We start from the raw sequence: 15,748 nt of genomic DNA on the forward strand, positions 1-15,748 counted from the left end.
GGTGACTGGTGCCCTGTGATCCATTCCTTGTTCCCACTCCCCTCTCCCATCAGCTTGTTAGCTTCTGGGGGATGTGTGTGCAAGGGTCTGGGGTGGGCACTTAAGTGATGATGTAATAAATCCTGGTAGATGCAGGTCTTAGGGCTAGGAATGTCATCACAAGAAACCCTCAGCATCTGGGATGGGCTGGCAGGTTCCAGTCCTAAAGTACAATTTCAGTTTATTGTTTGACAACTTCCAAACAAAAGGCAAGCTCCGTCTAAACCGCAAGTCTTAAGGCTCATGATGGGAGGCTGGCCAGCCAGCAGCTCTCTACACCAGAGCTGGAATTCTCTTGAGATCCTGGGTAAGCCCAGCTTCCAAATGTGCATTTGTGTTTGCAGAGCAGTGTGTGATGCCCACCCAAACCTAAGCATGCGTGAGGATGGGTACTATAAATGCAGCTGAGAACCCTAAAACCAGACTGCAAAAACGGCACGCACCTGACTGCAGGTAAGAAACAGAAATGTTACGGCCCAGCATCTGTGCAGGGAGACGCAGCATACACAACACTACGTGGTGTTTTTCTTCAATTGATGCAACTCAGTAATTTTTATTGCAACTGGAAGACAATACATCACAGAAACTTTATGATAGGTCTGGGGAAAAGTGTTATTTACAATAAATGATGAAATAGTTTGTCTTTGGCAATATGATTACATACGAAGAATGCAAAATGCAGGTATGGATGCCTTCCAAGCAACACCATCAAGTCCCTAGAGTTCGGCTGATTGCGCCTGCCTCCACATTGTTTCTTTAGGTTCACACGAACATAACTGAACATCACGTTCTTTCTCCTTTATGGTTCTCCCTTTCTATTCATGATATTGGCAGTTTCATACAGAAAATACAGAAAAAAAACTTGGCTTTTGAAAAATTATTACTCTTGCAAATTAATTTGGCCATGTAGGTCTATTGGCCAGCCAAGGTCAGATGACCCTAAGCATCAATAGTAAACCTCTGGGTCTTCTGATTGCTTTATCACTTTTTTTTTTCTGTAAAACAAAACACAACTCAGAAATGTTATAGAATCAGAGTATTAAAAAATGTACAAGTGTATATGCTTCCCAGACACACGTGGATACATTTTTCCTCCACATTTTCACCATGGCAGTATTAAGTAGTGAGTGTGAATGACACAGCATGAAACTGGTTACTGAATCAGCTATGAGCTCAGATGGCCTCAACATACATACTCAAGAAATGTTGCATGTTTAAATAACTGAGAGTGTGCTAAATCTCATCTAAAAAAAAGGAGGAGGGGGCTGGGGAACTCAGGCCACAGTCATAAAAGGATGAATACAATTTCTAGGTTTAATAGGTTCACCATATCGAAGTCTTTGAGAATCCAATATGGAATATCAATTATTTTGCAAAAGGTAGAGAAAGCATTTCTCAACTTTTGCAAATGAAATACAGTGGAAAAACACTGTTGTATATATTCCAAATAAATAGTCTTGATTCCAACGCTAACAAAAAAACAGGAAGGGTACTCGTGAGCATCTCATGGTTAAGTCAGAAATGATCGTTCACACAGGTCTGATTTCAGAAGTACGACAGCAAGATGCAGCACCATAGACACATCGGTTTCGGCTGTTAAAAGATGGATCGTTTTAAAAATTGTGTTTTCCTTCCTTAATTTTTGGTCAGTGAAGCTAGCACTTGTTTGCTGAACTGTGGAAGAACTGCAAGGTCACACACATTATTCATGATAAAGCAACCGAGCTGACGAATCTGTGCTTAATTCAAGAATAACCAGTAGGAGAGAGAGAAAACACAAGGAGTTAACCACCATGGCCGGTGTTCTCTCAAAGGAAGAGGGGTTAACAGATGAATTCACAAAGGTAGGCAGATCTATACAGAACACTGAATGCCATGTGTAAATCCTCATGAAACTCCAGAAACAGGAACACCACACAATGTATATACTTTTACACATTCCGTTACAAAGGAAAAAAAGACACCATTACAACTTTGTAACTGTGTTAACTGCAATATAAACCAAGTCCAGAGTTTGGCAGGTAACTAAAAGAGGGTTATCACTTAGGTTATATAGCAAAAGTGTTGATGTATATTATATATAGTAGTATAAATAATAAAAAAGTATTATTTAAATTAGATCACAGTGCTGCATTATGTGCATAACAGTGTTTGATATAGTATTGGTGGGCTGGGACCTACGACACTAAGGACTTAACTGTCAACACTGGGAAGTCACAATCAAGAGGAAACACAGAGTTCCAATGTTTTCTTTTGGTGGAAAAAAAAAATTCCTGAAGGTGAAAGAAAAATACTTCTCTACAGAAACATAAAAATCAATTGCAACATCTGGGCAGCTGTGATCCACCAGAAAGAAACGAGTCCCAACCTGAATTAAGTTTAAAGGGAAAGAGAAATCACATGGAATTTAATTCAATCTCATCTACAAAACCTTCCCATTTACGTCACTTGTACATAACTCCAATTCCTTCTCCAAGAGCCCTTCCAGTAGAGGCGAAAGGCTCCTGCACACAGAGTGGAGTGAGTAGAGCTTGCATCAGGAGCCCTCGGGTTGGGCAGTCCTGGCGTGGTGCAGGACTCTGGGCTGGACACAGAAGTCATCCTCCTGGTTCTTAGTCTACAGAGCCCACTGCCTGATGCTGTTCCCTCCAGCAGAAACCTCCTTTAACACAACAGCCCCTCCCAGAAGGCTCCGTGGTAGTAACTGCTGTGGCCAGCAAACACTAGACACATTGAGTGCCTCTGCAAAACAAAACAAAAACAACAAAACTCTGTTCTTGGGAAAGGCCTCTGGCACATTCCTTCTTAAAAACTCCCAAGATTGAGACCTGCAACAATCATTTTGGCTATGGTTTTCTCCAACCACCAGTGAAATATGGGTTTGGTTCATTTTAGTTTCAGATAGATGGCTTCACCAAAGAACTCTTGCAAAGAATACTGATTAGAGAGGGGAAGGAAAGTAGGAGCTTATGGCAGATTATAGGCTGGGAAAAATCTATGATGCAAACCCTTTTCACATAGTACTAGATAAAGATAAAAGACAATTATAACAGAATAAAAATAACTATGTGTATATCATTTAAGAAAAAAAGAGTGACTGTCTCTTTCTCTTAAATGTGTCCGAGGGCCAATAGCAAGTAATCGTAGATGTCATGGTGCTGATGTGTTCACGGTTGGTTTCCAAAGCATCTTTAAATATTGCTATAGTTCCCCATTGCCCCCTCCCCCCTGCCCCGTGTGAGTATGTGAGATACTGGAATGACACATGAACCGCCACTTCTCCCAGCAGGAGAAATGAAAGCAAAAACACCACACCTCTTGACGGTGTTCAGGTGATCTGTCAGACTAATGGATACATAGGCTAGTTTGGAAGCTAAAAGAACACCTGGCATTTGGGAAGGAATTCAAGACGAAAGTGAATAACACTTAAGCAAAATATTCTTTCACAAATAGGCTTGTGCTTAAATTCTCTACTGCTCTTGGAGGAGGGGATGAGAGAGGGTGCCTCCTGCCCCTTGGCTTGTTAAGGACACGGACAACCTCATTCTGCAATGAATTCACTAAGAACAGCCACATACACATTGATAACTTTTTGTTTTTGTTCTCAACAATCAAAATACGAAGTCAAACACAATTGAGCCACTGTTTTGGTTATGCATAATGTGTATGCCTCCAAAAACAGAAGAAAAATAGGAAGAAGTACCCTCACTAAAGGTTCCCCGACAAGTCTTCCAGCAGATCCAACGGAGGGAGACTCAGGAAAATCACACTTAGAAAGCTGCCCGATGAGGTATTTATGCAAAAAGAGTGGTTCTGGAGTTAAGAACACACTTTTATAAGATATTTCTCTATTTCTCAAAGAGATCAGAAAAGTAAATCACACACATTGCATTTTATTATTTTCTAAAAGAGGCCTCTGCCCCTTTAGAAAAATGAAATGAGGGGAGACAGCCCACTGTGGCGGGGTGAGGTGGGGGTTAATTGGAAGAAGTCCACGGCCAGAAACAGTCCTGAATGTTATTAACCTCTGCCTTTCAGGAGAGAGGTCTGAACTTTATTGTCTGGGGGGTGGGATGAAGGTGGGAGATTGAGCTGGAGGTCTTTAGGCTTGGTCAGGTGACAACACAAATCAAGGTGCCACTCAGGCTCCATAGCTGTGGATGGCTTTAAGGGTGTCAGATGTTTGGGGAGACGGAGGGAACAGAGCACTGCAAAAAATACTTGATTCCCATCTAGACCCTGAAAAAAGATGCTGGAAGTATTATTCAGCTTCAGGTCATGAATTGGACCTGCTGTATAGAGGTGTAGGTTTTTCTTCAGGTTCTCTCATCAGCAACCCACCAGAAGGTTAAGTGTGGGGAATGCACCAGTTAGTTCCCACTGTCTGGGCTGGTGGAGCTTCTGACACTACCTGACCCTGGCAGATGGGCTTGGCTTTGACCCACAGCAGTCCCCTTTTTCAAAGTTAAGGTCATCTCCGTTCCCTCCCTCTCCTCACGCATTGTATCCTGAGCCACAGTAGTGGGTGTTTGTGTTTTAAAATTTCCCTCCACTTGGATGGAAGATCATATTCTTTTAGAGATTTCTCTTTGGACCGCCCCCAAGAAAATTTCTTAGGCAAAGGTAACAACAGGAGTTTCTGGGCTGCATGACATCGTCTGGTTTCTAGACTCAGCTCTTACAATCTAGGTGGTCTTAATTCCAGGTTGGTCAGTGTGCTGAAGTGGTAGCGACAGCCGGCCCCTGCTTCCTACACGGCATCCTGGCGACAGGACGTCTGGGGCTGGCCTTTCCTACCTCGGCATCGTTTCCTCCTTCACGCGAACCCCGTCTCGTCCCCTCACCCAATAAGGCCCATTAGCACGGTTCCCCTTCTTCTGGCTAATTTGCATAATTATTCACTGCCTTTTTCCTAGAACCAAATCATGGTAATGATTTTCTCAAGTAAGCGTCCCATAATTCTCTTGATTCTATCATACACACTCACTACTAAGTTTGCCCTCAAATTATTGCGTCATGTTAAACATGTACAGACAGAGAAAAAGGACACACTTTTCAACAGAGAATCAGAGGGGGTCGGGGCTGGAGTGCACACAAGGCAGTACAGAGTTCAACCATCCAAGCCCTACCAGAGCGTGAAGATATTTTTATATTGCAGAGTAAGTTCCCCAACAGTCAGAATTTGTCCCTGAAGAAGGTTAAACCTTAAACACCTGCTTCAAAAAACCAAAACAAAATAACCCGAAAAAAAACCAAAACAACAACAACAAAAAAAACCAAAAAAAAAAAAAAAAAAAGGAGAAAAAGAAAGCAAAGAAAAGGAAAGAAAAAAAGAAGAAAACCAAAAGAACCTCTAAGCGTAAGGGCTTAAAAATTAGAGGCATCACCTTTTCTCTATTTTCTATATTTATATGAAAATAATTCATGCTTCATGCTAAATACATTATTTACCTTACAAGAACTTTGTTACTTTTGAATAAAAAAAGTTTGTTTTTGTGATTTTTTTTCTTTTTCTTTTTTTTCTTCAAAGGAATCCATGCATTGTGGATCAGAAATTTCTGCTGGCTACACTGGCTGAATGTGGAAATCACTGATTTTTGCAAAGATGAATCCTGACTGACATTAATTGCAAACTCCATTTTGAGGGCAGTATAGGAGTTATTTTATTTTTTGCGCCATGTTTTACGTTTTCTTTTCTTTTTTTTTTTGTCCGTCAATGTGCCTTTAATCTTTTAAAAATACACCACAATACACATGGCAGGTTCTATAGCTTTCTGTTTATGGTTTTCTTTTCACTTGGATCGGATAGTTTTGACAGAAAAAGATTTATACCATTATTTCCTTTCCTTAACGGCTACTGTAATTTCCTGGACTTGGTTGCTTTTCACTTGGGCAGTTAAGAAGACACAGCTTGTTTTCTGTACCAGTTTTCTCTCACTCTCCTTCTTGTGTGTGGTATGTTGTGTGTGTGTGTTGTGGGGTGTGTGTGTGTGTGTGTGTGTGTGTGTGTGCACAGGGCCAACCTTCAGGCTTATGGCTTTTGGAACATTTTCTTAATTTAATAGAGAACAGAATTCAATGATTAGCAACATCACTAAAAATTTACCCCATTTCTTCTCCATGAGTCACTGACACCCGATGTACATGAACAGTCCAACGTCCACCTCGTAAGACGTCATCGGGCTTCAGGGTTTGGAAGCACGGAGGACTGGTGGCCGGCCCTCTGTGCTTGCCGTGTGACAATTCCAGCGGCTTTCCTGGCACCATCAGATGCCTGGAGCCACAGGCTTGGGTCTGCTCCTAGGGAGACGAGGGGTTCCTCCTTCTCCTCAATTGCTTTATGTGCCTTCACTCAGTGAACCCAATGGGATGGACAACCTGATATTTTAAACCTAAGGGTTGGACCTGGACGATGACTACTTTGCACAGGTGCCTTCTAGGTGCCGAATGTGTGTTCCTGCGACACTGACGTTGACGTCCCTGCGGATTCAGCCACAGGTTTCTGACAAGCTGGAGGAAGCAATGGTAATTTTGGCTTTTTCGGTTTTTGTCTTCAGATAATGAAAAGCTTTTGTAAAACAGCTGAGTGTCAATATGAGTTCTATGGCTTCAATCTCCTTTAAAAATAAAATTCTTAAGGGTCCAAAACAAAGAAGAGGGGGCAAATTAAAAAAATAAAAGGAAAAGAAAGAAAACCAAACCAGAAACAAAACAAGAAAAAAGAAAAATAATTGCTGATATTGCCACAAATCATTAGAAATCTCCTGACATGCTGAAACCAAATGGCCGTAAGTTCAAAACAAATCAGTGACTTGTTTTTAATTTTTTGTGGTTTCCTTTTGCTCTTTCTGCCCCTTTGCCGTCCGATTGGTGATGTTATTCAAACAGGACCGGATCCCTGCTAAGTGCAGGAGCGACCCCGCCGCCTCTTTCATCTCCTCATCGTCGCTCTCGGGGGGCTTTTCGGTGCGTCTCTTTTTGAGGGGCAGTGTGTCGCTGGGGACCCTTCTGGCCTTGGCGAAGTGCTGGCGCTTCTTGTGCTGGGATGCGTACCCGCTGTCCCCCAGAGCATCCTTGGGCTCCTTCTGGCTGTGCTTCCTGTCGTCCTCTTCGGTGTCGCTGTGGCTCTCGTGGCTCCGGAAGCTCCCCTCGCTGCCCTCGCTGCCCTCCTGGCTCCCCTTGGTGGCAAACTCGTAGTGGTCGTCAGCCGAGGAGGAGGAGGAGGAGATGGAGTCGCTGGTGGGCGAGGTGCTCCGGGCATTGGAGGACTTGGCACTGCTGTAGTTGTGATCCTCCTTGGGGTCTCCGCTGACCACGGGGGAGCCGCACGACGGCTCGCTCTCAGTCCGCATCCGGCAGCTGGTGATGCCGTTCCTGCAGAGCGAGGACATTGGGGAAGGACGGGAGACAAAGAGGGGACACAGTCAGACCTCCTCAGATGGGGGCACCCGGCAGCCCACCTGCATTCAAACATCAGCCCCTTTGCATTCAACGGAGCCACTCACAAACCGTGGGGCAACAGGTAGCTCTGCTTTGAAGGCAAGGTCCTAAATCCTGACACCTCAGTCTCCCCTGCTTATCTCCTATCATTGCCAGTTTCACTCCATTTGTGTGGCTGAGACATCAAAACAACAGTCTTCTCAAGTGACAGTGGTGGAGGCTCCGTCTCTTACATTAAACCATAAAAATCAAGCTGTGCTCGGTTCGTGTCCCCGCCAACACCGTGGAGTCAGCCACCGCCAGACGATGTTGGCTGGGTACTTCAGAGAAAAAAGCCTGCTCTTGTCTGAAGCTGCTACATTTGGAGGCTTTTGTCAGAAGACTAAACCAGTGTTCAGCAAAGATACCTGCCATGTGGTGACAGCTACTCACTCACGCATTCCCTCCCTTGTTCATGCAATCTACAAATATTCACTGAGCACCTAATAGAAATGCAATGACCTTAGGGAGGGTCCTGGGGGAGGGACACGGGGTTGGATCAGATATAGACACCGCCACAGCAATGCCGCAGCTGAACAGAAAGGCAAGTCAGAGTCACATCACAGACGAGAGAGCAATAAGCTATGATTTTCCGAACTCAACACCTGCCAGGCACTCTGCTAAGTCTGCGCAGAGGACCGTGTTTAACTCCGTGGAGTGGATATTAGCATCCTTATTTTACAGTGTCTTGAAGTGAAGCCTGGACAGGTTCAGTGATTTACTTAAAGTCACACGGCTAATCACTTGCAGAGTAGGGACTGGAATCAAAGTCTGACTCTCAAACTTGAGGTCTTAGCTACATCACCAGACTCCCACTCCTTTGTGACTTCCTTATAGCCAGGTCCCTGCTACTCATGCCTATCAAGCCTCTGTAGCGCTCATCACACCTCTGATAATTTCTTCGTGCCTTTACATCTGAGTGATGCACTTACATCCCTTGTGCTTCCTTATCGGCAAAGAGGGAATAATAGTAACTACACCTGCTCCCCGTGGCTGCTGGGCTGTGGACACGAGTTAATGCCTGCAGGTGCCTGGACCAGGGCTTGGCCTGAGAGCAACGGCTGTGAAGCTTATTCCTGGTTAGGGCCCACGCTCCTCGGGTCTGGGAGGCAGCTGCCTGACTGGTAGTACCTGGCACCCAGCCTTCAGAGGGGTTAATACTTGCAGGAGAGAAGAGTCACTTATAGCTGAAGGGGACGAAGGGGAGATACCAGGGAACATTCTGTGGAAGACATGGCATCCGACCTCGGATACAGGGCTGAAGATTTGGCAGGGATGAGAACTGTTCCACTGCACCACACTGGTCCGGTTTCCTGTAAGCTCATCTACCTTGTGATCCATTTCGAAGCGTTCTGGGGAACATGACCATACTTTTCCTGCTTAGGTGACCCCAACTGTAAGCACTCTTACTTTCCCTCCATAGAGGGCACTCCCTACCATCATCATGAACTGCGTGGTGATGATGTCCATTGACGTGTCCCATTAGAGAGTTGGATCCACAAGACAGGGTGTGGTTACTACTAGGTCCCCAGTAGCTATCGTTGTGCCAGTACAGTGGACACAACAGATATACTGAGAAGTGCAGCAGCAGGTGGAATTGTATGGCCACGAGTATGAAGCTTGGGAAGTGACTGTGGGTCTCCACCACCATGACTCACTGGTCACTGCCTGAGGATACAGCACTGGTAGAAGGACTGTGGGGTCAGGACCACCAATGAGATAACAGTAGTGATAATCTCTACCCTGGCTTTTCTCCTGTCACCCTCATGGGCCTTGAGGCTCAGGGACACTTCAGTTGTGTCCCATATAGAAAGTGAAAGGGGAAGGGAAAGAGTCCCTGATAAAAGGGGGCGGTAGGGAGCGAGGCGAAGGAGTTGCTCTCCTGGGGTCCCAGGGCCAGTGTCACTCTGCTAAATTTAGACTCCATACCGTTGTGTCCACCAGCAAAACGCATGAGGGTCATTATCAAAACTCAGCCTTTGCAAGATGTCCAAGAGCCTCATGATGAACCTCAGCACTTATAACGTACGCAATTGTAGACTGAAGTCCCAGTGAGTCCCAGAAGGGTCCCAGCTTGCGTCCTGTGCTCTGTGATCCCAGATGCACACCACCTCCCCCAAATCCTTATGGATAGAGCATGGCTTGCAAGCCACACATGCCTGTGCTCATATCTGAGCAGGCCATTTTACTTCCTGAAGGCTCAGCTTCCTCATCTAGCTTATGGGGCTGTGTGAGGATTAAATGGACCGTCCTGAGCACAGAGGAAGGTTCTTTGTGCTGCCTGATCATGTTGACTTGCCGTCCGAATCCTGTGACTTCCTGCTGCTGTGACTTGTTCACTCTGAGCAGTCTTGTTTTCTCTTTCTATTCCGGGCCAGGAGGCGTATGGGAACCCAGCACCAAGTCAGAGGAAACAGGTCCTTCCAGAGGAGTTCCTCAAGGGCTTTTGCCTGTGAACACAGCCGCTGAGCTTGGGGTCTGGCCTCCTCCATATCTGTTTTCTGCAGACTTCCTATTTCTTGGCTGTGTCTTGGGTGCATAAAGATGGCTGAGATAAGATTACTTTGAGGTGTTACCAAATATGAAACTTGGTAAATGTAATTAATCATACAGCTAGCTATTAACAGTTATTAAAGCAAATGAAAACGAAAGTCTCCTAGGGTTCTCTTGATCTTTGTCATTTGAGGGAACTACTGTAAAATACAAAAATAATTCACCCACTGAACATCAAAAAGTTTCATAGTAGATCTAAGTATACTTGAATGAGAAAAGTGGGCTATGTTTAGCTTTTAATAAATCAGTTCAGTTCTGAATGCTTCGTTAAAAAAATAACTTGGGGCTTACAACTCACATCACTACCAGTTAAGCAGAACGAGATCCCCCTCTGAACACAGAGGGGGAGAATCATGAGTGAGAAATGAAGCAAGTGCTCCCCAGTGCTGATTCCTGGTGAATCTAGGTAAATAATCTGTACTATTCATTGTGATTTTCTTTCCCTTTTTTCATAAGTTTGAATATTTTTTAAAATACATAGTTTTAGGGAGGGGGAGAAATACACTAGAACCAAAGCAGTGATGTTCAGCTGAGCTCCACACTATCACAAGAGGAGTGGCTTCCAGCCTGGGGTGTCTCTCTCTTTCTTAAACGGGGACATTAGCAGCATTAAAGAAGTGCTAAAATACATGGTGGATCCAAATGGAAACTTTCTTCTTACAGAGATCCCATGGATTAAAGGGAGAGTAGAAAAAAGAATGCTTCAACAGCCCCTGATGTGATGTTGTGTGGGGCAGAGTCCCTGGTACCACCTAGAATCACGCTGCATGCCAACAGAGGGTCCATGGCCCACCTCTTAGAACGCCGGCCTACCCCACTCATTTCACAGAAATACAAGCTCAGAGAGCCTCATGGTTGTGGAGTGAGGTGGCCCAGACAGTCTCAAATATGCTTCAAGCAGGAATTTTAAATATCTCCCTGTCACTCTCGAAGAAGGAAGTTTACTGTGATGAAGACAGAAAACTAATACATCCACCGACAATATTTCCGGATGAAAACAGGTATACAGACATAACTTCAGGGAGTGAGAAGTAAAATATAAATGTCTCTCTTGCTTCATCTGATGAAATTAACCCTTCCCTGAGATTTTAGCATGGGTTTACATAATCCACAAGTTACGCACAAAACTCAGCAGGAAGTGACAAGCTCCTTCAATTATCAATAACTTGGTGCAATGTTATTCACGATGGTGCAAGCCAGCTGCAGTGACTTGGTGTCAAATGCTTCCCACCACAGGTTCGCCATTATAGGGCGACAAATGCTTACAAGAAACTAGCCATTCTGAACACACTGGAAGGTGAATTTCTAGCCACTTTCTTAAAAATCCTCCATTAAAATGAACGTGATACATCTGAAATGCCTGCAATTTTTCAGTTTTAGCCGAATTTATGTGTAATGATATCACGATTAGCATAAATTAGCATACACCAGAGCCACCTGATTTTAAAAGTTTAAAGCACATGGCTCAGCAAAACCACGTGCTGTTCATCTCAAATAAAACCTGGTATTCATTCTCTTGTCAAATAGTTGGAAAACATCAAACTTTTAGTGAGAAATCACATGAGTTCAGACCCAGAATGAGCAATGCTTGCAACTAACAAGTCAAGGTGTAGGTTTACGACATGGCCATCTGCTGGTTTTTGTCTGTTTGCTTAACCAATTAATCAGGTGTTCCACTACGGTATAACGAGCATGCGTCGTCTCCGCCTCTTACCTGGTGCACTAGGGGTCTCTCTGGAACTAACGGCTCTAAATCTAGAGGATATCATGTAGGGTAGTTGTCCTCCCCAGGGATTTACTCAAGGACTTTGATCTTTTGCCAAATGTGAAAAGCAGATGGAATTAATGGGGTTGTAGAAGTAGGGGACTGGAGCAAGTTCAAAGCTTCTTTTGAAAATCAACTGCGAGCAGACATGGAAGAGAAGAGATGACCAGAGACTTCTACTTCCAGCCAGGTGGCAGAAGAGACGTTTGGAAGGTACTCTTCTGACTATAATACACAAGATCCTAGATCAAGTACAGTAACTTTTTTTTTTGGAGAAGGAGTCTTGCTCTGTCGCCCAGGCTAGAGTGCAGTGGTGTGCAATCTCAGCTCACTGCAGTCTCTGCCCTCTGGGTTCCAGTAATTCTCCTGCCTCAGCCTCTTGGGTAGCTGGGATGACAGGCATACACCACCACGCCCTGCTAATTTTTGTGTTTTTAATAGAGACAGGGTTTCACCATGTTGGCCAGGCTGGTCTCAAACTCCTGACCTCAGGTGATCTGCCCCCTTTGGCTTCCCAAAGTGCTGGGATTACAGGCATGAGACACTGCGCCCGGCCAGTGACACATTTTAAAGACATTGCTGAGTTCACTAGAAAATAAGGGATATTCAGAGACCCACACAGACAAACACGCAAATAAAACATTTAAAAATAACCTGCAGTGTGAGCAATAAGGCAACTAGGCAACCAAGAAAGCCAAGGTTTCTCTACAACAAACGTCTGTCCTTGCAGTGGAACGAGAACCGAAACTCACTCAGTGGGAGGTGGGAAGGGAACAGCAGGAAGATTGATTCTGGCTGCTCCTGGTTACCGTGGATCCTCTAAGAGCGTTAAAGTGGCCTCAGGTATACTGGTTCCCCAGGCTCCCAACCGAGGTTTTAAAAGGAAATCCTCTCTGGAAGAACATACTTTAAACTCAAGACACAAGAGATTTCCATGGATAAGATTTCAAGAACATAGGTTCGTAAAAAACAAAAACAAAAACAAACATTAAACACAACAGGAATAAGCCACCATAAGCAAGAGACAACAGAACAAAGAAATGACAGAATCTGACCAGCAAAGACTACAAATGTTGAAATAATTAGTTAAAGAATGTAAAGTTAGTATGTTTAAAGAAATAAAGGAGGGAATTGGAAAATATTAGGAAGATGAGACTATATTGGAAAGCACTAAACAGAACTTCTAGAGATAAAACCTATATAGAATCTTTGAAATTAAAAACATCAATGCAAAGCGTGGTGGCTCACATCTGTAATCCCAGCTACTCAAGAGGCTGAGGCAGATGAACTGCTTGTGCCCAAGAGATCAAGACTAGCCTGGGCAAATTAGCGAGACCCTGCCTCAAAAATAAATTAATTAATCTACACTGAAGGTGCTCCTAAAAAACTCAATGTAACTGAAGAGAAAAGTTAGTGAATTGTTAGATGGACCTGAAGATACCGCATAAAATGCAGCAGAAAGAGACAATGATAGAGAAAATGGAAGAAAGGCTGGATGAGACGGAACACAGAAAGACGAACCAATGTAAATCTAATTAGAGTTCCAGTGAAAAGAAAAAATGGGGAAGATTCAAACACTTGAATAGAAAATGGCTAGAACTTTCTAGTTTTGATGACAGTACTAATCTTCAGACTCAGAAAGCCAACAAGTCCCATGCGGGGCAAAGAAAATAAAGTCTGCACTTAGAAACATCACAGTCAAACTTTAGAGCACACAAAAAAAGACAAAAAGAAGATTTTAAAAAAGTAGAAAGAAAATGTATCACCTGAAGTACTGATTAAGATAAAATAAGTGAAGCAGAAGAAAGTGGAACAGTATTCTCAAGAGAGAAAGTAACTGTCAATCTAGAATTTTATATCCAGTAACACTATCTTCTAAGGACAAGGCCAGAACATATCTTTACAGGTAAAAATTCAGGGCTTTAACTACAAATAAACCCTCACCATAGGAACTTCTTAAGAATGTATTTCAGGAAAAAGAAAAATGATCCAAAATGGAAGATCTGAGATGTAAGAAGAAATGATCAGTAAAGAAAATGTACACTGGGTGCTGTAGCTCACACCTGTAATCCCAGCACTTAGGGAGGCCAAGGCAAGTGAATCTCTAGAGCCCAGGTGCTCCTAGACCAGCCTGGGTAACATGGCAAAACCCCACCTCTACTAAAAATACAAAAAATTAGCTGAACATGGTGGTGTGTGCTTGTAGTCCCACGTACTCGGAAGGCTGAGGTGGTAGGAACATCTGAAACTGGGAGGTTGAGGCTGCAGTGAGCTGTACTCATGCCACTGCACTCCAGTCTGGGCAACAGGAGTGAGACCCTATCTCAAAAAAGACAAGAAAATGTGGGCAGGTATTGATTGTACAATACAATAATAATAATGACTAAGTGGTTTAAAAAAAAAAAGAACAAAAGTACTGGACAAATGTAGCATATCCATTGGGAGGTGGACAGAACTGAAGTTAAAGCATTCCCAGAGCCCTGTATTGATCAGGAGGTTAAAGCTATTGATTAACTTTAAACAGTTTAAAATATTCATGCTAAAAGTTCTAGATCAACACCAAATGAAGAAAAACAGAATGGGTAACTTCCAAACCATTAGAAGGGGGAAAGAAATGGAATGAGGAGTGGGAGAATCAATTTAAAAAAAGAATCTGAAAAAAGTGGGGCAGACATGAATGTAAAATCAGATAATAGGAACAAACTCAAAAATGTCAATAAAAATGGGCTAAAAATCTTCAGCTAAAAGGTACAGATGAGCTCAAATTTGAAAAAGAAAAAAGAAGCCATAGGCTGTTTGCAAGAGACAATCCTAAACAACAGGACAAAGAAAGGTTAAAAGTAAAAGAATGGAACAAGTTGTGCTATGCTGGTAGAGCAATATTAAAATGAGATCAGATAGATTTCAAGGCAAAAATCATTACTTCAGATAAAGAGTCATTAAGCATTCTAAGGATTTAACCCATGAGGAAGATAAAACAATTCTAAACATGCATAGTGCCAATAAAATACCTTCAAAATATATATGCCTCAAATTGAAAGAGCTACAAGAAGAAATAGTTAAATCCACATTGGAATTTGAGATTTTTAATACATCCCTTTCAGTATACAATTGATCAAGCTGTCTCTCTCTCTCTCTCTCTCTCTCTCTCTCACACACACACACACACACACACACCCCACATAGACACACACATAAAAGTTTAGTATGGAGAAGATTTCACCTAGTGGACATAAACATAGAACATGTGCTAATAATGGAAAAGATATTTTTTGATGCACACATGACATCTTTTTAAGTTTTTATCTACTTATTTATTTAGTTTTCATTTATAACTGATAGAGACGGGGTCTCTCTATGTTGGCCAGGCTGGTCTTGAACTCGTGGCCTAAAGCAATCTCCCACCTCAGCCTCCCAAAGTGCTGGGATTATAGTTGTGAGCCACCACCCCTGGCTGAAATATTTTTAAAAAACTGATATATTCTAGATCATATAGCACGTGTCAACAAATTTCAAAGAAGCAATATTGTACAGATAAATTATCTGACCACATGTATTGAAATTCATAGTCAATGTTGAGAGATAACTAAAAACAAAATTAAAAACAACCAGCTTCTCTTCAGTTTGGAAATTCAGAAAACACACTTTTAAAAATCCTGAGGGGTCAAAGAAGAAATCAAAATGTAATCACAAATAATTATAGCTTGACAATAATTTAAAAATAACAAAGCTTATAGGATGCAATAAGCAGTAGGGTGAGGAAGATGATAACCTTACACTTTTATGAAAAAAGAAGAAAGGCTTGACACAAAAATACCCAATCTAGACAAAGAAAAACAGAATAAATCCAAAAAAGGAATTATAAATAGCAGAAATCAACGGAATAGAGAATAAATGCAAAGTATAGCTAAT

General features: G+C 42.8%; 1 protein-coding gene across 12 annotated transcripts in view; it reads right to left on the minus strand.

Annotated features, from left to right (window-relative positions):
• Positions 1–559: 559 nt before the first annotated feature.
• FOXN3 (forkhead box N3) overlaps positions 560–15,748 on the minus strand; it is a 467,496-nt gene continuing 452,307 nt past the window's right edge. For all 12 annotated transcript variants that reach the window (XM_012453090.2, XM_012453093.2, XM_012453089.3 and 9 more), the window contains one exon: positions 560–7,413. In XM_012453090.2, the coding sequence (XP_012308513.1) occupies positions 6,858–7,413 (556 nt within the window). In that variant the 3' untranslated portion in view covers positions 560–6,857. The remainder of the gene's footprint in view (positions 7,414–15,748) is intronic.

Source organism: Aotus nancymaae, unplaced genomic scaffold (genome assembly GCF_030222135.1).
Source record: "Aotus nancymaae isolate 86718 unplaced genomic scaffold, 86718_ANA_hifiasm-v0.15.2.pri h1tg000011l, whole genome shotgun sequence".
NCBI lineage: Eukaryota > Metazoa > Chordata > Mammalia > Primates > Aotidae > Aotus > Aotus nancymaae.